The sequence below is a fragment of the Rhinatrema bivittatum genome, chromosome 5, assembly GCF_901001135.1.
Source record: "Rhinatrema bivittatum chromosome 5, aRhiBiv1.1, whole genome shotgun sequence".
Classification (NCBI taxonomy): domain Eukaryota; kingdom Metazoa; phylum Chordata; class Amphibia; order Gymnophiona; family Rhinatrematidae; genus Rhinatrema; species Rhinatrema bivittatum.
The window spans coordinates 198919846-198942945 of record NC_042619.1 but is presented as its reverse complement, the minus strand read 5'-3'; the positions used below and the strand labels follow the sequence as shown (position 1 = coordinate 198942945).

At 43.9% G+C, this 23100-nt stretch overlaps 1 protein-coding gene across 1 annotated transcript in view; it reads right to left on the bottom strand.

Moving 5' to 3' along the window:
- Positions 1 to 4675: 4675 nt before the first annotated feature.
- LOC115092307 (organic solute transporter subunit alpha-like) overlaps positions 4676 to 23100 on the bottom strand; it is a 98885-nt gene continuing 80460 nt past the window's right edge. Inside the window, exon 8 of the mRNA XM_029603077.1 lies at positions 4676 to 6131. Coding sequence (XP_029458937.1) covers positions 5944 to 6131 — 188 coding nt within the window. The 3' untranslated portion in view covers positions 4676 to 5943. The remainder of the gene's footprint in view (positions 6132 to 23100) is intronic.

Here is a 23100-nt window from a genome sequence, read left to right as displayed (position 1 = left end):
CAAGGTTGCTTTTCGTGCCTTGCTTCGGGAGGAGGGGAGAGAGGACTGACAATCCCGAGCTTAGGATTGCCCGTCCTCTCTCCCCTCTCTCTCTTGCTACTTTTATTTTTTCGCTTTTTTTTTTTTTCTTTTTTTCATTTTTTCCACTTTCGTTGCTTCGGGAGGAGAGGAGAGAGGACTGGCAATCCCGAGCGTAGGAGAACCGTCCACTTCCTGGTACCTGTCATTTCAAATGTCATTTGAAATGACAGATACCAGCGTGTCCGTGAAGCATTAGGCCAGCGCACCCAGGATACTGTATAGCACTCTATACAGTAAAATGGGTTGCGAGGGCCTAACGCTTCACGGACGCAGCTTGCATTTGCAAGCTATTTACATACAGTATCGAGCGGTAGGTGAGCTGGACTGTGCGTGCGGCAACCGCGGGTGCGCCCGGCACTAACGCAGCTCTCCCTACCGCTCCTTACTGTATCGGCCCGAATGAGAGCACAGACACATAAATATGCCTTAATCAAGGTATGTGCAGTTTATTCACACATTTTGATATTGCATTGCTGGCAATAACAGCAATGTGTTAGGTTATCACAATCTGCAAGGTTAAGGTAAGAAACATCTTACAATTGCATGTTAACTGAACAGCACTTTCATTTTGAACCTGTACCAAATATATATGCAAACAGCAGTATTAAATATACAGGTATAGCTTTATAAACATACACCATAATCATGATTACAGTAAAAAAAAAAACTAGAGACTGGAAATGGCACCCCTCAAGCTAAAGTACTGCTGGTAATAGATAAATACATGATGCTGTACACTGTGAGCAAAAGCAAGGGCCCCAGATTGTCCATGTTGAAAGAGTACACTGAAAGGGGACAGCCAAAGAGCCACGGCAGCAAAGTTCCAGCAAGGGCCCCAGACTGTCCATGTTGAAAGAGTGCACTGAAAGGGGACAGCCAAAGAGCCACGGCAGCAAAGTTCCAGCAAGCAGGCAGCAGGTAAACAAGCACTAGGTACAGCAGGTGCAGTGATGGAGCAGGTCAGGACACAGCAGCATGGGAGCAGGAGAGCCAGGATGCGACATGGGAGCAGGCAACCAGCACTTGAAGCAGATGAGCAGAGGTTAGGCCACGCTGATCCGTTTCCTTCCATCTCCACTGCACAGCATACGAAACTTCCAGAATGACTTTTGCACCAACATTTTAACATGTGCCTTAGAAGATAGGGCAGATTCAATGAAAACTCCAAGATTTTTTGCCTGGTGGACAATAGAAATGGTGGAATCACCCTTTCTGAATACTTACTTGTAATGGGTTTTGGAATGAGGTATTTGCCTTGCAGTCTGGGTCCTGCAGAACAAACTAAAAAAAATAATAACACTGACTACTGTTATTAGAAACTATGACAAGCTATATTTTCTTTTAAAATATATGCACAAAACCAAATGCTTATGAGAACTCTTGGAAGCAAATAACAAACAAAACAAATTTACAGTTCCAGAGACTGAATCTATTTTTCTGTTTCTGGTCAGCAGACCCGCCTATTCCAGCTTGAAACTGTATACGATATACTTGGCTGGAGCATGCTCAGAACCATTTCCTTTCTTCTAACTTCTGAAGTTTTGCCAAAATGATTGATAAGGAAAAAGTACTACCTCTGAAAATGGTGGACTTCTTGACTTTGTTCACCTCTTCTAATTGCCATATTGTCCAGACATTCTCTCTCACATGTGTGTGACCACTAGCTTTCCACTTTCTCTAAACCTAACCAAAAATCAGCATATGTATCACTAATGTCATGTTTCAGGTAACAAGTAATCACTACTGTTAAATGTGTGTGCCCTGAAAGCTAAAAGTGTACCATAAGGTCTAGTTTATCCTAATTCTGGGCAGTTGCCAGGTGTTTCAGCTCTCAGCTTTTGCCAAAACTACTTGTGCTGTGCTTAACTCTTAATCTGCTAGCTGGCTTCAAGTAAGTGGTGTTCTTATGCTTTTAATTAAGTCCTGTTTCCATTTTGTCTAACTGCTTGTGACCTTGAAGCTTGCAGAACTTTAAGTTAGAGGAAGGGAGGGGTATGAAAGCTATAGCAAAGGAGGAGAGTGGGCTTGCGGGGACCTGTGAAGAGGGCCAGGGCCTGTGTGTGTGCGCTTACCTTGTATATAATGGAGTCTAAGTTGTACTTTCTCTCTGATATCCTCTTTCTCCATTTCCACCATCACAACTAACTCATACTAGAGGGGAAAAAGGGGGAGGGGGGCTGTGAGAATTGTATTTTCTCTTTCATATGGGATTAAATTAACTCTGCTTCTTTTATTACCTAATACATTACTGCATCTGGCATAACATAAGACTTGACAACGCCAAAGAGCCAATAAAGTAGTCCTATAATGTGTAATCACAAAACCAACAAACAAAAGGACTCTTATGATTTAAATACGATTTGCCAATGTCGTCGTTTTCACAATTTCCAAGACCGGGTGTCTTTAAGAAATAAGAATGTTATATTTACAATGTGACTCCTGAAGAAGCAATCATCAGGTTGCGAAACACCGGCCGCTGTCGGGTCTTAAACAACTGTAGCGGGTACAGACGGACTATTTAAATTTGTTATATTTAACTTGCTTTAAAGCATCGGAAGGTGCCTCTATGAACGTTTGCCGCATATGAGGATGCTCTGCTGCATGCATTGTCGTTGTCAGGCTTGCTGATGCGGTTTCCTCTCCAAACATTTTTTGGTGAATAGTATTGACGGCGTTGGCAAATTGTATTTAATACATAAGAGTCCTTTTGTTTGTTGGTTTTGTGATAACATAAGACTTGCCATACTGGGTCAGACCAAGAGTCCATCAAGCCCAGTATCCTGTTTCCAACAGCGGCCAATCCAGTTCACAAGTATGTGGCAGGATTCCAGTGGACTTTTCCCTCGAAAACTCATGCCTCAATAAATTGGTTAGGCTATAATGGGCCACCTACCTCTTCTCATTTCTTACTCAAACAGATAATCTTATTTTTGGCTCAATTCAAAGATAATCTGTTCTGTGACAGCCAGTTTTTTATTGATGCCAAATAGATGGAAAGTGAGCCTACTGTGGTATTGATGTCCATAAAACATGGAAACAAAACTGAATATTGTCAGCATATAGATGATTAGTGCAAACCCAAACCTGAAAGAAGTTGACATAGAGGCTTTACAAAGATGTTAAATAACATGGCCTGGTTCAATGACCCCTGTGGAACTTCTGCATTCAGGGGAAACCAAGATGAGAACTATGAGCCATATTTAACTTGTTAAGTTCTATTGGACAGATGAGATAAACCAATCTACGACAGTGCCATTAATTCCAATCTGGGCCAGGCAGATTTAGAGAATCTTGTGATTGGATAAGCAAAATCTCTAAGGGTATAGAAGGTGAACTGCAGCTAGATATGCAGCAGCAAGAACCATAAGAGGTAGATTTTAAAAGCATTGCGAGCGGCAAAACTGGGAGATACGCACGTGAATTGCATGGCTATACACCACAAGGATTTTAAAAGACCCGGGGTCATGTGTGTATTTCCTGGTACGCTGATAAAAAGGATTTCAAAAAAGGGGTATAGGCAAGGTCTGGGTGAGGAATGGGCGGGCTGGGACTGCACTATGCAGTCAGTTACACACAATAGCGTGCGCCGGGATCCTACAACCGTGTAATTTGCTTCTGCTACAGGCTGCGTGTAAGTAGATATAAAAAAGGGTAGTTAGCGGGGTTTTAAGGGTTGGGGTTAATAGGGTAAAAGGGAGGCTAGTTAGGTAGGGGGTTTAGGAAGTCCTCTCTTTTACTGGGGCAAAATGGGAAGGAACTGGGAAATAGACCTAATGCTTCGTTGTGCATCTACTAAAATCCCCCTACTTATACGCTCAAGATGGTATTCACATGCACATGTGCGCATCAATATAAAATCATGTATGCGTGGGTAGCTGATTTTATAACATGGGCACATAAATGCGCGCATGTTATAAAATCAGTGCATCCATGTGCACTCACCAGCAAACTTGCGCACATGTGTGCAAGCGTCACCTTGAAAGTTATCGCTTAAGGTGGTACATCTGGACATCTGGGGCAGTGCAGGTAGGCAGAGCAGCAGCAAGGCCTTCAAAGTGCTTTCAGTCATCTTGCCACTTGCATGGAAATTCTAGAATCCCAAGCAAAGGCAGATTGATTTTCAAAAAGACCAATGTTTCCATCAACTCTGGTGCCAGTCATGAGGGATGAAGGCTCACAATGTCCCCTGTCATTGAGAAGACACATTCAGTGGGCAAACTGGTTGGTGGGTAGAAAAGATTTATTTAGCCACCTTGGCTAGGAGTGGCCAGATTGTGGATTTGTGTGCCCAATATGCCAGCACATCTGTGTTCATGCCTTTGATGGGCTCTGCGAGTAGAATTTCACTGAAATTTCTGCTGTAATCTCCTTTGCTGGGGGTGGTCTGAGGGTCTCTCTTGTCATCTGCTTTAGCTTTGGCTTGGGTCAGGAGAGATGGTTCTTTGAGGACAATGTAGCTTTGGCATATTGAGGCGGGAGAGGAAGTACTAGCTGACAGGCTGCTGCTCCTGCTTATTTATTTATTTATTTATTTGAAGCTTTTATATACCGAGGTTTAGCGCATGCCTTCACCCCGGTTTACATTGAAACGAAACAATGATACATAGAACAAGTAGTGAAACAAAAGTATATGCATATAACAGGTCATGGAGCAGGTTGTAACAGGAAATAACTAAAATAGTTTAAGCCAAATAACGAAAATGAATATAGAAACGAAAAACTTCTCTCTAATGTGGCCACTCTTTTCTATTCTATATTCCCACTGTGCCTCAACCTCTGGCATTTCTGTTCACATGCCCTAGCTACTAGAGATGTGAATCGGAACCGGAATCAGTTCCGGTTTCGGATTCGTGGACCATCGGGAAATTATTTTTCCCGCGGTCCAATCGTTTTTTTTTTTATCGGCCTGGAAAAGGAGTCGGGGCGTTGTCAGGGAGGACGCAGTGGAAACTTCGTTGGCAGCGAAAAGGTAAGAACCCTTTTCGCTGCTAGTAGCGCGCCCAATAGCACCACCTTTTACGATGGCGCTATTAGGTGCGAAAGCTTTCGCAGGCCGTCCCCCGCTTTGCCCCCCATTACCGCTGGATTCTCTAAGGCCTGTGACCTTAGAAATCCAGGCCTAAATCTCGGCAAATGTATAGAAGACCTAAAATGTACGGGACAGATATTCAGAAACAAGTTGAGTCCCCTAAATGTAAGCCTCCAGATTAGGTCCTAAATTAAGCATGTATTTTCAGATGAGTTTAGGTGTCTAACATTTCAGCTGAAAATTCACAAAAATGTAGGATCCTTAAAGTTAGTCACTTAAATTTAGTATTGCTATTGCTTTGCCTTGATTTAGGTTCCTAACTGAGCCTAAATTTAGGTTCCTAATGAAACAGGAGTCTACATTTAGAAACTCGGCCCTAGTAAATTTTCAAAAGTTAGAATCCTAAACTCTGAAACTTGGCCCCTATGAGCCTAACTTTTATGTCCTAAATTTATGTGAATTTTAAGCTGAAAACATAGGCATCTAAGTTCAGCTGAAAATAAGGGCCTAAATTTAGGAGCTCCACTTTTTCTGAATATCAGCCGTAGAGGGTACTTTCACCCATAGTGAGAGAGGAGGAGCTATTTTCAGCGGGGCTTTTTACCTGGGTAAACATACTGCAGTTTTAACTGAAATCAGAAATACGCATATAGCAGGTATAAACATTCATGGGAAATCATTCATTTCCATATGGTTACATTATAAGCATAAGATAGACCAGTAAAACACATTAATTAAAGAAATTCCTGCACATGCATCCTGCAGAATACATTGTATTGTCCCAGGTTCTGTATCCATCAGTATTTTCAATGCTAAATGAGCAGATCCAGTTTCTATATATTCTGAGGCCCTTCTTCAAGAGCTTTTCCATTCAGACTGAGCTTGGTGTTCTGTGTATTGTCTTTGGTTTCCTGGTCTGCAGTTTCTGGATGCTCTAATTCATCATAGCGCTTCCTGTAGAAAACTCTGGAGATCAGAGTGATTAGGAACATCTCCATGATGATGAGCTGTTGGTTCATATCTGAGAAAAAAGGGAACTAGTTAAAGGAGGGAAAAAAAATCCACTGAGCAAATACACAAGGGTCAATATTCAAAGGCAAAAAGCCGGATAACCTGTGAGATCGCTGGTTAAATACCGACTTTTGAATATTGGGGGCATTTATCCAAATTAATTTTAGCCAGATAAAAAAAAAGTAATTCCAGGGGCATTCTGGGGCGGAGTAAAATTATCCAGATAACTTGACCAATATAGATCTGAATCCAGCCAGCTTTAGGACTGATTCAGAGCAGTGCTAAAGTTATGCAGCCATGTATAGCCTGATAAGTTTAAGCTTTACCAGCTGTATTCAAAAGAACAGAGCAAATTAAGTGTCCACACAGTTTAAAAAGAAAGAGTGCCACATGGGCATGTTGGCATTGCGTGCAAATCTATTCATTACAGATATCCTGAAAACCCCAGGGGGTCCCCAGAACACATTTGAGAACCACTGGTTTAGATAATATAGTGGTAGCTGTCATTATTGTCAGCTAGCCAGCAGTCTTACACCTGCACAGAAAGTAGTTCATGGGAACTCACTGAAAAAAATTATTTAACAATATTAGGGCCTGATTCACTAAGGCATTTCTCCCATTCTATGTCTATGGGAAAATGCCTTGATGAATCAAGCCCTTAACTATTAAAAATAAGCTCATGAAGGTTTAATAAACTAGAATATAAGTGGTATCGTGTATTTGATTTCTATGTTTAATTTAGTGAAATAACAGCTAATACAATCACATTAGTCATTGTGTTTCTCATTTTCACATCTTGCTACAAAAATTCTTCATCACAGTGATTATTTTTGCTATAACTTGTGACTATAATGCTGCATCATGGGGATCATTGTGGTAAAATAAAATGTCTTAGAATAAGTAAGGAAGAGTTCTTGGATGTGCTGAAATGTTGTTTACTGCTGATGCTCTTCTGGGTACTCCTGAGCAAGACAGTTTCTCTCTCATTTTCCTGTTTGGAAGCTATCATGTAAGGCCATTCATTTAAGCAGTGATTGCATGCAGTTTTCTGAATTATTAAGTGCTTGATTTTCAAAGAGACTGAGGCACAGAGCATAAGTGATGCTTTGAAAATCAATTAAACTTCTGTACATGTAAAATTATGTGCAATACGCCATTTTGTGCATATTTTTACCCACACTAGGAAGAGTCATTCTAAGGGGGCAGTTAGGGCAGAAAAGACCTTTGCATGCATACTTTCAATTATCAAAAGTATGCACATCATCAACATCATTGTTTATTTACCTCATGCTCGTCCCATGGGTGAGTTCAAAGTATGTTGCATAATAGAGGGCAGTGGTGTGCATCAGAGTCCATCAAACAAAAGAAGTGAAAGGGATTACAATGCACATGCAGTGCAAATGTAAGATAAAAAAACAATTATAAAAATACAGCAGCAATAAAAGATCAAATCATACAAGAATAGGGGTAATATAAAATAGAATCAATCTTCCTAAGATGTGCACACAGAAACACAGTACATCTGTGCATACAGTATGTGAGTGCGCATACCAGGAAAACCTAAACATTTTCAAAGCAGACTTATGTACATACATCCACTTTGAAATTTTGAGCTGTTACAAATTACCCTCTAAATTGGAAGGCACATTGGGATTCCTTTATTCAACCTTTTTATTGTTCAAGGCACACAGAACAAACATAAAAGAAAAACAGGTGAGCCAGTTCATATGGCTATACAAAAGATGCACTGGAAAACACTAATTAGTCCTAGAACCATTTATCAGGCATCATTTTAGGAAGAAGAGTTCATCGGTTGTTTGGTTATACTTAAACCAACAGACATTGCAAATCTGTTTGTCGTCCTCCTAATCTCCCTCACAATGTATGCTGTTTGGTGGAGCTCCGGTGCTTACATTAGGCAAACCAGACGGTTGCCTAGAGCGCCAATATTTTGGCGGTGGCAAAATCTCACAAGCACAAGGCCCAAAGGGGGAGAACCAGTACTGCCAAAGAAGGGAGTACTGTGTTAGAGCTGCTGCTACTAGGGAAGTTGGGAGTGCAGGGTGCATGACTAAAGTTTCACTTAGAGCACCAAATACTCTTGTACTGCCCTGGTTTGGTGATGCTAAAATTCCATCTGTGGTACAGTTTTCCACTAGAAGATAATAGAGAGTCTTGTAGTGTGTGGTGAGTGGTTAACCAGATTTATTTTATTTAGGGAAGGAAAGGATTTTTCTCAGTAACCAATGAGGCATAGTGTAGGAGACTGAGGTCTTTTAGAATCTACGAAGAATCAAAAGTCTTGCACAAATACACAATTCCAGAACTCATGTACATGTGAGCTGGAGAACATGCAGACTCTCCAGCACAAGGGGCTTGAGATAGCAAATTTGGAAAAGAATTGAGGGTGGCAATAGGTGTCATGATAAAGCTAATACAGAAGATTTTTCTACATCACATAGGCCTGGATTCACTATGCCGTAATAATTTACCATGGCTAAAACAGCCGTTCTTTTGTCTTGCAAAAAAAGGCCATGAGACAAAGCTGCAGAGGCTTCTACAAAGCATGATTGCATGGGTCATCATTGCCTTAAAGGGCCCAATGGCCCAACATGGCACACCCTAGAATGAATCAAAAATTCACCAGAGGTTTTATTAGTGCTCCTCTGCTCATGCTGGGGCCACGTCAATTGGTGGCCCTGTCAAAGCAAGCAAGCAAGCAAGCAAGCAAGCAAATAAATAAATAAATAAATAAATAAATAGTAAAGTAGCCACTTGACAAGGCCCAACCCCCTGGACCCAGCCCCACCTAGCTCATTAGTTATCCAAACTCCCCCTTCCCAAATAGTAAACCCCTCAATCCCCCCCCCCCTTTCCATTAGAAAATTAAGCTGGTAGGGCACCCTCATCAAACCCCTCAATAGAACAAAAATACCAGTGGTGGCCTAGTTGCCTCCCCCTCCAGGCCCTACACACCCCAATACCTCAAAATCTGCATATCTGCAAAGGTAGAGGGCCTTGGACATGTCCTAGCACTAGGCCCAGTTGGTGCCATTTTCTAAAATGGCATCAACCAGACATTGACCCATCACCTTTACAGATTTTGGGGTATCGGGGTGCCAAGGGGACCACTAGACCACCATCAGTATTTTTAGTCTGTTGGGGTTTGGAGGCTTGGGGGACCCTATAGGCCTAATTTTTTAATGGAAAGGGGGGTGGGGGTGTTACTATCTGGGAGGGGGGTTTGGATAACTAAGGAACTAGGTGGCTGGGGGTGCCATATTGAGCAGCTAATTTACCATTTATTTTGGGGGTTTTTGGAAGGGCAGCCTCAATTGGTGACCCCAGAGTGAACAGGGATGGGTCTAATAATAATACAGAAATCAGCAGAAGCGACCTTGCACATAAGCAAGCACTCACATAAACATAGTGCAAGAACAAAGATACAGTTCCATCCAAACTTCACAATTATTTTTATTGTAAGTTCAGGTATTTATAGTTCATTTAAGTAAGGCAACTCCAATCAAGTGAACATGAAGAATACTTATAAAGTCCCCCGACGCGGTCCGCGTTTCGGGTGAGCTGCATCAGGAGGGACCACAGCAAAATTTTTGTCTACAATAAAATAACATCAATCAAGAACGGAACAAAACAGGCTGCAAGTGAGAGATATAACATAGAAAATTCATACCTTTAAAGTTGACATCAGGAGCGCAAATGCCCCATACCAGTGACAGCCATTTAAATGAAAAAAGGCGCGAAAAAAAAGAGTTTCTCTCGCGAGATGCTGCAAGCGGTAAGTACACAGAACCACACATGCCAGATTAATGATCAATCAATAAAATAGATGCCATTCTATTTCCTTGTTTAGACCATTGGGTGAAACTGTGTCCAAGATAAAAATCCAACGCTGCTCCCTCCTACCTAATATCCCGGCGTAGTCTCCCCCCCGGTGAGGGTGTGGGACCACCTCCAGAACAAGGAAGGAGAGAGCAGCGACGGAGTGGCCAGCCTGGAGCCAATGTGCCACCAGAGGCTCGTCAATTCTACCAGATCTAATATTGCAGCAGTGCTCAATAATCCTTGTCTTAGTCATACGTGAGGTTTTACCCACGTACAACAAAGGGCAAGGACACATGACCACGTACACAACTCCTCTGGTGGTGCAATCAGTCCTAGAAAATAACTTAAACACTCGTCCAGTTTTAGGATGCACAAATGCTGTAAATAATTCCGTGTGATGGCATATGGTGCAGTGGCCGCACGGGGAATGTTCCCCTCTCATGTCTGATCGCAAATCACGTTCGTGCATTGCCGTATGCACCAACTGATCCCGTAAGTTCGTTCCTCTTTTAAATTCCAACGGGACGCAGCTGACTACAGCACAGGATATGTGTATAAATGTGTATAAATGGCAGGCACAAAAACCTGTAAGGAAGGTCACATTTGCGGACAGTTCGTCCTCCGGCGATTCATCCGGAGAAGAGTCCCGTGCGCAGCGCGCCCGGGGTCAATCCCGTCGTGGTCGCGCTACCGCTGCCCCTACAGACTCCACGGCTCGGATCCAGACATCAGACGGTCCTTCTACTGCTTTGGCCTCATCTGCCTCCTCACATTACTCATCTATAGCAGCGTCTTTTTTAGACTCAGGCCACCCACAACCGAGGTCAGACACACGACAGCTTCGACCACGAGGAGTTATACCCTCCCAGAACAACTCACAAACCCGTGCAGCTCGTCTGCCCCGATCTCAAGCAGATCTATGGCAATAAAGGAAAACACCGTGTTTAATCTTTCTTCCCGTCAGCTTTCCTTTTCTGAGCTACAAGTTCTACAGAAGGGACTATCGTTCGTCCCTACCAAGAGAGGAGACAACTTTGATCTTCAGGTTCATTTGCACAGGTTCCTTCGGAGACTCAAATTAAAATTATTCTTTGAAGATTCTGTGCCGTCCCCTGATTTTTCTGTGGTTCATCCAAGATCGAAATGGACTCCGCCGGGAGCCACTGATGCATCAATAGGTGCCTTTGAGCGCCTTGTTTGTAGAGACGTTGATTTGATCTGTTCCCAAAAACAGTACATTAGGCATAATTTGACGTTGGACGAGGCTCGTGCAGTAGGGGACTTAGCCAAGGATTTGTCTATCGTGATTAAGCCAGCAGATAAGGGGGGAGGCATAGTGGTTCAGGATAGATCTGACTATGTGGCTGAGGCGCTTAGACAATTAGGAGACACCGCGTGCTATACCCCATTGCCTTCAGATCCCACTGCGTCTCTACTCCTTGAGATTAAATCCTTGGCCCAAATGGCCCTTGATGCACGCATGATTACAAATAAGGAATTTAAATTCTTGGTATCTGCTCATCCCATTATGCCTTTGTTTTACATGCTTCCAAAGGTCCATAAATCGTTAACCAGTCCTCCGGGTCGCCCAATAGTATCCGGCATAGGCTCTTTGCTAGAGCCATTATCCCAGTTTGTGGACGTCTTTCTAAAGCCCCTGGTATCCTGCTCGAGATCTTTTGTAAGAGATTCTACCCACTTTATGTCTATCTTGGACCAAATAGAGATAACTCAGTCAAATGTATTCCTTGTTACCCTTGATGTAGTCTCCCTCTATTCCAACATTCCCCAATCTGAGGCTTTGACGGTTATTGAGAAGGCTTTAAACACTCGTCCGGCTCCCCATCGGGTCACCACCCCTTTTTTGGTTCAATTGGCGGAGATTGCATTGACGCAAAACTTTTTTCAATTTCAAGACCAGATTTATCAGCAGAACAAGGGGACCGCCATGGGGGCGACAATGGCACCGAGCCTCGCGTGCCTGTATATGGATGAGTATGAGGAATCTAACATCTATTCTTCGGAATGGGCTTCATTCATTCACATATGGCTACGTTACATAGACGATGTGTTCATAATATGGACAGGTTCAGACATACAGTTTTTTGTATTTTTTGACTGGTTAAATTCGTTGAATCTTCATATTCAATTTAACTTTACTATTCACTCCACAGATGTGTCCTTCCTGGATGTGGCTATCTGTTGGAAGGGTGATCACTTTGAGACGTCACTATTCCGTAAAGATACAGACCGGAACACCCTGTTGGCCTATAACAGTTGTCATCCTAGGGCACTCCGTGACAACATTCCGACTGGGCAATTTCTGAGACTTCGCAGATTATGTTCAAATCGTGCAGATTTCTTGGCACAGGCTCAGAATTTGACCACTCGGTTTTCAGAGAGGGGATATCCGTCGAGGGTTATAAAGAAGGCGTTTAAGCGGGCACTATATACCCACCGGGAGTGGCTTTTTACACCACCCACAACCTCTGATGACACATCTCTCAATTGTATTCTCCCTTTTTCTACTGTCAGTAGAACTGTAGCCAAGATGATAAAAAGACACTGGGTGGCTCTTTCTTTGAATGATCTCATGCATGGTTCACTTAGGTTTACCTTTAAAAGAGGAACGAACTTACGGGATCAGTTGGTGCATACGGCAATGCACGAACGTGATTTGCGATCAGACATGAGAGGGGAACATTCCCCGTGCGGCCACTGCACCATGTGCCATCACACGGAATTATTTACAGCATTTGTGCATCCTAAAACTGGACGAGTGTTTAAGTTATTTTCTAGGACTGATTGCACCACCAGAGGAGTTGTGTACGTGGTCATGTGTCCTTGCCCTTTGTTGTACGTGGGTAAAACCTCACGTATGACTAAGACAAGGATTATTGAGCACTGCTGCAATATTAGATCTGGTAGAATTGACGAGCCTCTGGTGGCACATTGGCTCCAGGCTGGCCACTCCGTCGCTGCTCTCTCCTTCCTTGTTCTGGAGGTGGTCCCACACCCTCACCGGGGGGGAGACTACGCCGGGATATTAGGTAGGAGGGAGCAGCGTTGGATTTTTATCTTGGACACAGTTTCACCCAATGGTCTAAACAAGGAAATAGAATGGCATCTATTTTATTGATTGATCATTAATCTGGCATGTGTGGTTCTGTGTACTTACCGCTTGCAGCATCTCGCGAGAGAAACTCTTTTCTTTCGCGCCTTTTTTCATTTAAATGGCTGTCACTGGTATGGGGCATTTGCGCTCCTGATGTCAACTTTAAAGGTATGAATTTTCTATGTTATATCTCTCACTTGCAGCCTGTTTTGTTCCGTTCTTGATTGATGTTATTTTATTGTAGACAAAAATTTTGCTGTGGTCCCTCCTGATGCAGCTCACCCGAAACGCGGACCGCGTCGGGGGACTTTATAAGTATTCTTCATGTTCACTTGATTGGAGTTGCCTTACTTAAATGAACTATAAATACCTGAACTTACAATAAAAATAATTGTGAAGTTTGGATGGAACTGTATCTTTGTTCTTGCACTATGTTTATGTGAGTCTAATAATAATACCCCATGTGACTTTTTTATTTATTCTAATGGGAGCTGTGTTAGGCTGCAGGACCCTTTAAATCTACCATGGGAGCATCGGGACCTACATTAGGGTCTCGATGCTTTCGCAGTAGATTAACGAATTTCAAAAAGGTGTAGATAGAAATTTGTCAGCCACATTATTTTAAGTCAGCTACATTATTTTATTTACATAGGATTAGGTATGCTTGAGCTCTTTTGCATGGATTTGCAAAATTCATGCATGCATATACCATGCAAAGCAGCCCATTGTAATAGGGACACATTTCTGGCCTAAAAATTGTAAAAATGCAGGGCATTATTGTTGGTTGCATCCTGCTGGCATTATGGGGACAATTTGGAAAATCTGCACCAAGCATACTAGAAAAGCAAATGCACTGTGATACACTCTTCCCTTTTCATGATTCTCAGATGATCAGTGATGTGCTGCCAGTTTTTTATCAAGTAACTCCCCACCAACATTATTTCATTTACTAATTAGCACTAGAACCACCAAACTTGTCATTACCCTAGAATTTAAAAATATATTACAAACTGCTGTGAATGGTTACATCCAAGAACCGCCAATGTGCATGTTTTTGTGCGCCTATGTTTTAGGCTCTATAATTGAAAGAAAAAAATACTTGTGTAAAAATTGATGCTTTGTAATAAGTACAGACCAGATTTAAGCATTTTGTCAAACTATTTCAAAGTTTTGATGGTATAGTTTGTGACAATAGTGGTTTCATTACTGTTAGTATCATACGATTTCAATAAAAGTACTCATTGTAGGGTTTTGTTTTGTTGATAGTAAATGTTTTTCAAGTGATCATAAAATTAGATGCAATAATCAACAAAATCCTTAAAAACAAAAATCAAAGCATTGACTCTGCTTGCACAGTAAAATCTAAAATTGTACTAACTTGATCTCTCGTTTTCTCTCAAATACTTACATATCCAAACCACTTCCTCTGGTTCTCTCTCATTCCCTTCATCCATATCACCACTTCTCTGTTACCATCCTGCATTTCACCACCCATTTCTGTCACACTAACTCCCCCTTCAACACTGCTAACTCTCTCTCACATACACCTTTCATCACCCTACCCCATCTCTGCTTCCCTTCACCTCCCATCATCAGCTCTGGCTTTCTGGCTCCCCAGTTGTTGTGTCCTTGCACACTTGTCCACCCACATCCCCTGCTCCCACACGATTCTCTGATATCACCCTGTTCTGGCTCTGTCTCATCACCTCAGACAGCCCAAATCTGCATTACTGATTGCAGACAAAAGAGGGAAGAAATTGTATTCATGTGTTCCCTTCAGCACTTACTCCTTCGCCAGTATTCAATCCTCTCCCTGTTGCGCCGGAGGTGGACCCTTGGGCCGAGGTGGAGTTGACACAACCCATAGATAGGGACCTACGGGTCCCCACTGTCGGCAGGCAGAATGGGCTGATGAACGGAGGCCAGCTGGCACTTCACCAATACCAGTCCTCGTTCCCCACGGGTTGAGCCTTTGGGTGCCGGGGCCAGCTGGAATTAGGTGGGCCTCTGTATGTTGTTGTCGATGAGGAGATCGAGGTCAGTCCAGAGACAGCAGGAGAGAGATGGTACAGTCTTGTACTGGACAAGGTAGTGTACCGGAGGCTCGGGCGCCAAAGGAACAAAGGCAGACGGGGCTCCCGAGCAAAAGCAGTCCAAAGCCTGAATAGACCAAGTCCAGGACATAGGCTGAAGAACATTGTGGAACAGGCTTGAGACAGGGCTAGCGGCAATCTGGAAGCAGTGACAATCAAGGATGAGGTCTGATAAACGTGTTATGTTTGGTACTAGTGTGAACCCCTGGACCAAGGTGAGAGGTGACTCTGAGAGGTGACTCCGCCCATAGGGAGGAGTCCTGTGAGCCTCACTGCCGGTAGGGGTGGCCTCAGCAACATCAAACACAGCTCGTGGAATAGAGTCTTTATTGATAGCAGAAAGTAAAGTTCAGAGCAGGGGGTATGCCCAATGATAATGTCTCAGATGACGATTCGGTAGTGGCCCATGGAGCAGGGTACCCCAGGAAGTCTTTGCAGTGGTGGAGAAAACTCAGACGTGTAGATCCAGTAGTGACCCACAGAGTGGGGTACACCGGAGATGAGTCTCAGAGATGGAACTGAGAAAGCTGTCCGAGATACAGCAATAAACTTTAGGCAGGGTATACCAGAGTAGTTCCTTTGGGGAAGAAGTGTTAATGGCCCGAAGTTCGGAGTATACTGCAGCAAATCCCAGAATGAGGTTAGACAGTAGAAGTCCGTAGAAATAGGTTCTCACAGGAGGTAGTTCCAGGGGAGGTTCCAGGGAGCGGAACTAATGGCAGTTCAAGGCAGAAAGTCCTCCAAGGAGCAGATAACCAGACACGAGATAAGGCCCCCGAGGAGTAGGTACCCAAGGTGTCTCACGCCAACATAGAAACTGGAACCGGAGGTCCAGGGAGCAGAATACAGCAAGAAGGAAGTCCTTGCTAACTCGTAGCAGTGAAGGGCCAACTAGCTTAAGTGCCGGAGGTGGTTGACATAATCCAGGGTGGACACCCCCGAGGTTCCCGCCATGACGTGTACAAGAGTGGCCCCATGTGCACATGCCTAAGTGATTCCTGGCCCAAGATGGCAGTCGGCAGCACCCACTTTGTCCTGGGAACGCCAGGCTGGTCGGCAATGGCTGGAGGCCGCCATTCGTCCAAGAGCTGATGATGCATCAGAAAAGAGGTGAGCAAGCATTAGTGGTCACAACCATCTGTGATTGACGGGCGTAACAAAACGTAGTCAGGCGATGCAGAGGTCTGGGTCTGGAGAGAGGCAACAGAGTAGTCAGGCAATGCAGAGGTCTGGGCCTGGAGAGAGGCAACGAAGTAGTCAGGTAATGCAGAGGTCCGGGCTTGGAGAGAGTCAGCGGCGTGGTCAGGCAAAGCAGAGTCAAAGTCCATGTAGGCAATCCGAGGAAAGGTGAAGAGCAGAAACGTAGGAGCAAGGAATGAGGAACCAGGATCAGCAAGGAACAGGAATACGAGAGTGAGACGAATCTCTCAGGATGCAACGAGTACTCAACCAGCGAGGAGACCTGTTGCAAAGGCAAAGCTAGGAAGCGGAACCCGGGCATAAGTACCAGTGCTCCACTGATGTCATCATCCAGGGCCGTGGCTTGATTCCTGCCGCTGGCCCTACTTAAGCTTCAGTGATGCGTGCACGCAGCTCCTGACTGTGGAGAGGCCCGACAAGGAGCAGTGGAATTGGTGGTTGGACTGGGAACACCAGGGTCTGTAGCTAAGTCAGAGGCACCAGGGGTGGCTCGAGGACGGAGCTGGCGGCCTACTGCCGCCAGGGACGAGGAACCAGGTACTGGAGTTACTGCAGAGAGGTAACAGGGCCGTGCTGTGGGTCTGCTGCGGACGGCACGCGTAACACACCCTTTTGTATCATACCAAAGCACTAACCTGCTCCAACATTAAACTTTACATCATCATCCTCAAGCATTCACCCCTTCTAACCTCCCCCAACATTCATCCCCTCTTACAACATCAGTATCCAACCCTCTTCACCTCACTCCCTTGTCAGCATTTACATCATCTCTCTCTCCATAAATCATTTACGCCCCTTGACTTGTGCTTCAGGGTAGCTCCTTCCTCCTCTCCTGCTGTGCCCTCAGCTGAGCCCAGTCCTAAGATCACAGGCTGTGGTTGTGCCTGCTCCAGCTCTTCCCCTCCTGTTATCTATCTGTTGCTTGTTGAAACAAGGAAGTAGCTTGGGAAGGGATGGGACTACAGCAGAACAGAAAACAATTTCTCTGCTCCCTTCTCTGGCCTCTCCCCTTCTGTTTTTCCTCACATGCTGCCTGCAATATCTGCTCCAGTCTCATCTCTTCCCTCCTGTGGTGATACTGCTACTTCTTGAACTACTACTCAATACTTCTAAAGCACTACTCGACATACACAGCGCTGTACAAAAAACATATGAGAGACAGTCCCTGCTCAGTAGAACTTACAATATAATCAAGACATAAATAGAGAGTAAAAGAGACTTGGGGAATTTCATTTATTAAGAAAATGGTTAAAAATGAATGAGACTGTGAGCAGGATAATCGGGTTAAGATTTCAGAGCAGCCTCAAAAAGGTGATTTTCTAGACTGGATTTAAATAAGGCAAGAGAGGGAGAATGATGCACCAGCTCAGAAAGTCTATTCCAAGTATAGATACAGCCAGGTGAAAAGTATGGAGTGGAGAACTGGCGGTAGAGGAGATAGATAGGAGTAACTTGCCTGATGAGAGAAGTGCACAAGATGGAGTGTAGAGAGAGAGAGAAGCGGTAATGAGAAACTGCAGTGTGAAGGTTCTTGTAGAAGAGTAAGAGGAGCTTGAACTGTATGCGAGAATGGATAGGGAGCCAACGCAGTGCCTTCAGAAGAGGGGTTATATGAGTGTAGAGCTGAATTTTGGATAGATTTTAGTGGAGAGAGATGGCTTGCTGAGAGACCTGTGAAGATCAGGTTGGTGAAAGAGTTGATAAGGGTTCTGGTAGTCTGTTCAGAGAAGAGGGAGTAAGTTTGATAATATTATAGAGAAAGAAATCGCACATTTTAGCAGTGTTTGGGATATGTGTAGAGAGGAGTTGAGGATAACTACTAGGTTATGGGCTGAGGGGAATGGGTGGATTACAGTGTTATCCAGAGAAATAGAGAAAGGAGGAAGTGGGCTTGGGGGGAAAGATAAGGAGCTCTGTTTTGGCCATTTTGAGTTTAAGGTGGAAGTGGGATATCCAGGCACCAATGTCACTCAAGCAGGCTGAGATCTGGGACTGGATTCCTGATGAAATTTCTGGTGTAGAGAGGTAAATCTAGGAATCATCAGCATAAAGATGGTATTAAAAGCTATGAGAGGAAATCAGAGCCCTCACCCGACAAGAGCCCTATGCCGTCCTGGTTGACCGATGGATTGGGGATGGGGTGTTTGTTCTTACTGTACCCATCCTTCGGGAATGCTTTGGGCGAGTGTCACAACTCACGGTGAGTATGTTCTATGTAATTAAAATTTTTACGGCGGGCATATCTATCCGCTCATATTGCCTGTCGCTCCGGAATTGCCACATCTGTCCTTTGTGGCAAGTGTAACCAGGTCATTGGTACCTTGTCTTATTCTTTTTGGGTGTGCCCTCCTATACGCCACTTTTGGGGTCGTATCGCCACCTATCATGACATTATTGGGGGTTTCCCTCCCCATCACCCCTCTGCTGTTTCTTTTTGGTTGTCTCCCCCGTCTACCGACGAGGAGGGACCCTCGCCTATTTATTCAGAAAGCATGCTTAGTGGGAAAGAAAGTGATTTTGCTACATTGACGGGGTACCGAGTGCCCTTCTTTTTGGACCTGGCATAATCAACTTCATCATATGCTGCGAATGGATGACTTGAGTTCGTGTGCCTCACCTCAGCTCCGCAGAAAGTTCCTGATGATTTTGGACCCTTACTTACAGGCGTTGCCACACCGTTCTAGGAGTTTGTTCCTTAATGACTGATTTGTTACTCATCCTTAGATCTGGACTTGACCTCTACACAGGGGAGGTCTTGGATCCTGGTTGCACAACATGGATTTATTGATGTCACTGACAGGGGAGGGCGGGGGTGGGCTGCTGAGCGGGCGGGCTTCATAGACAAGTTGGTGAAATTTGTAGCCTCTGTCCGGAGAAGGTTAAGTGTTCCAGCTCTCTCCGGACCGTTTTCTTTTTACTGTAATGTGCCTCTTCAAACCTAATAAAAATGTTTAACAATAGAGAGAGAGAACAGTAAAGGACCCAAGACCAATTGATTATGGGATGCCAGTAAAGGAAGATCCGCTAGAGGAAACACTAATAGTGAGCTGGGACAGCTAAGAAGAGAACCAAGACTTTGTAATCTGCCCAGAACAGGTGTTCTGGATATTAGGCAGAAAATAAATTATCGTAATGAAATAAAAATAATAAGGGGTGATGTTGGAGCATACACTGCAGAGAAGAAAACAGTTACTCTGCACCTTTCTCCAGCCCCTTCTCTCTTGCACCCTGCAGGCTGTCTGGGAGGGAAACTGAAACAATAAACAAAAGAGGTATTTTCAGCTGATTGAGGCTGGGTCACTGGCCAATCGATTTGGGGTACAAACTCTGTCTGCCCAAGGGTAGCAATGCCCCTGCCTCAAGGCCTGGGGATACATGAAATACAGGGCACCAACCCATTTCAACATCTTGAGTCACTTCTCAATGCAAGCAAAGGTGGCGTTAGTGAATAGGCAGCTGAAACTCCTACCACATCACAGCTCTCCTAGGGATTTAAAATGAATATTGCGACAAAGCATAGAATCTGGTAAAAATGCAAGAAAATGAGAGTAAGTTGTGATTTATTTTGCAGAGATGGTTGAAAACAGAAATCTAAACTTGAATGTGCGAAAGGCAGTACGTCTGATTCTACTATTTGTTTTATTTATAGTCTAACTTTTATGACACTTCAAAGTAAATTGCATTCAGTTACAGGTATTTCCCTATCACCAGAGGGCACACAATCCAAGGCCTAAATTTTCAGATGCTTGCAACATCTGATTTTACAGAAGGGTGACATATATACATATGCTCATGTTCACAAGTAAAAGAATGTGTGAAAAAAATGGACGTGTTTAAGGCATATTGGGGCATGGTTTACAAATGTAGAGGTCACTGAGTCTCCACTAGAAGGCCCTAGGTCCTTACCCATTAATTAACCAACTAGGAGGGAGAAACCATTCTCTACAGCACCTCCCTCTGAGGTTGTCTGTGATGCTTTGACTTCTGCCTGTAAGGCAGGGGTTAGGACTAGAGCAGGCATGGTCCTTTGGTTTAGATTTCAAGGAGTAAAGATCTATTTTTGGTTTTCTCTGGCTGAGCTGGGTACAGTAAGAACATAAGAAATTGCCATGCTGGGTCAGACCAAGGGTCCATCAAGCCCAGCATCCTGTTTCCAACAGAGGCCAAAACCAGGCCACAATAACCTGGTAATTACCCAAACAAAAAGAAGATCCCATGCTACTGATGCAATTAATAGCAGTGGCTATTCCCTAAGTAAACTTGATTAATAGCAGTTAATGGACTTCCCCTCCAAAAACTTATCCAAACCTTTTTTGGAACCCAGCTACACTAACTGCACCACATTCTCTGACAACAAATTCCAAATCTTTATTGTGCAAAAAGAATTTTCTCTGATTAGTCTTAAATGTGCTACTTGCTAACTTCATGGAATGCCCCCTAGTCCTTCTAGTATTCGAAAGTATAAATAACCGATTCACATCTACTCGTTCAAGACCTCTCATCATCTTAAAGACCTCTATGATATCCCCCCTCACCTAACTTGGTGCAGTTCACTCACATAAGATTCTGAAGTTCTGCCTCAAGGTTAATTGGAGACTTTAGTTTGTTTTTGGACAGTTTTTGTAGTTGGGATTCCTGACTGGAGGTCAAACCCTGGTCTATCCCTGGAGAAGAAAATGGTCCAGATCCAGAGAACAGGGACTGAAGACCTGCGTGCCCCTGTCTAACCAGGGAAGCAGCTGCAGTGACAGCGTCACCCCAGAGGTGATTTTTTGACTTTGAAGTGTTTTAACTTTTTGTTTGAAATTGTGAGGAGGTTTCTTGTACCAACCCTCCTCACTGGGAATCTGGACTGTGATAGCCAGGTTCCTGTACAATACTGGAACTTTCCTCTAGAGAAGTCGTACCAGGAAGAGTTAAGAGAAAAAGGCCATATTGTTTGGAGAACCTCTACAGGATCTCTACCCTGGGGAATACAGGACACAGCCTGGAGTTCATCTTGGACTCTGTTGGAAAGCAGGTATGCTTTTTCCTTGGCCTTGGGGACCCTCACAATTAGGATTTCCATGGCAGGCTGCGACGCTTGCCTATTTCAAAGCCAGACAAGGTAAGCAGCCTCCCAGACAGTAGTACCTGGATACATATACAGTGGACAGTGGGAAATTCACATTGTAAATATTCCTTTGGAACACAGATGTAAAAAAAACAGTTACTCAATTGATTGGACATTTATTTATCCTTAATAATTACAATAAAGTTATTTTGGAACACCCCATACTGTGTCCTGTCTGGTCCCTGCAGCACTATCACACAGAGTGATGGAAAGAGAGAGAGAGACCTCATACAGCCACACACAGGAAGGAAAATCACATCACCATCTGGGCCTAGAAGGCTAGATTTCCCCCATAGAAAGGACCCACTCCTTGGGACAGTAACATTGAGGAAGTGGCACAAGAGGTTAGCCCCAAAATAGAAACAGTTTTATGAACCCTCAGGAACCAGTGAAATCCCCTAAGAAAGGGTTACACAAATGTGTGCATTCTTTGCTATCTTATAAAGAACATATGTATGAACATCATCAAGACTGTGTGTCACAGTTACTACAACTATTTTATACGTCTGTTTCAAACTTGCATTCTCTTTTTCGATATGGTGTTTGGCGACTGGCTTCTCCCAGTGATCGGATAATGCAGCAGGTAGGAGGAGAGGCAGAGAGAGTGGGAGGGGGGAGGAGGAGGAACTCAAGGAACTCATGGTACTTGCCCAGAAGTGTGTTTGCCTATAACCTTTACTTTTCTCTAGCTTACTCTTCAATCTAACGCAAGGTTTGCTGGTTTTCTTCAATGGAACCCGTCAGAGAATGGCACTGCATTCCAGAGAGGGTTACTGTATGTGTGCATGGTGACTAGGGCAGACTGGGGTATACTGGGGGGAGTGAGTGAATGACACTGGAATATAGTGGGTCAAACTAGAGGGGGAGCTGTGTTTTCATATTGTGCAGATCACGCGCGCTGCAGTAATGGCATCCTGGTTGTCAGATACTCACTGATTGAGCTCGCCATTGCGGATTTCGTAGGCCAACATGCAGGTGGTAAAATCTTCTAGTTTATCAACTAATTTTTTTAATTCTGGGGCCAATGCTTCTACTACCACCGCTATGATATCCATAAGCACTGGTTCCTGTCGCATGAATGTGCCAGCCAATTGTGGCCCATCTGCCATTTTGATGGTCTCTGACTTGTCTCTATCCTTCTCCTTTTTTTTGTCTTTCGTGGCTAAACAAGTCAACATCCCTTTATGGGTGCATTGGAGAACCTTAAAGACCCCCACAGCCCACCAGGCAACTAAAAATCAGCCCAAAACAAAGGATGGGGTGGATGACATGGAAACGGAGAGCAGAGCTAAGCAAGTCACATCTTACCAGCTCAAGGTATCATGTGATCACGATCATACAGTTTTTAAGAAGTACATTACCAGTGGGGACTATTGTGACTTTTCCCCAAGATTATATGTCTTCAGCTAAAAGATCTGGCAGGCGTCCCAGACAACAACTTAATGCAAAGTTCTTTGTAAGCTGTTAAGCTGTTACCATATAAGAAAGAAAGCAAGCTTTTAAGCACATAAGCATGTACTCAATAATTAGAAGCTTTTTAAACAAATCAAAATAAATTATAAATAATATAACTGTAATATAGCTAAACAGCTTAACAGAAAGACTGGGTATACAG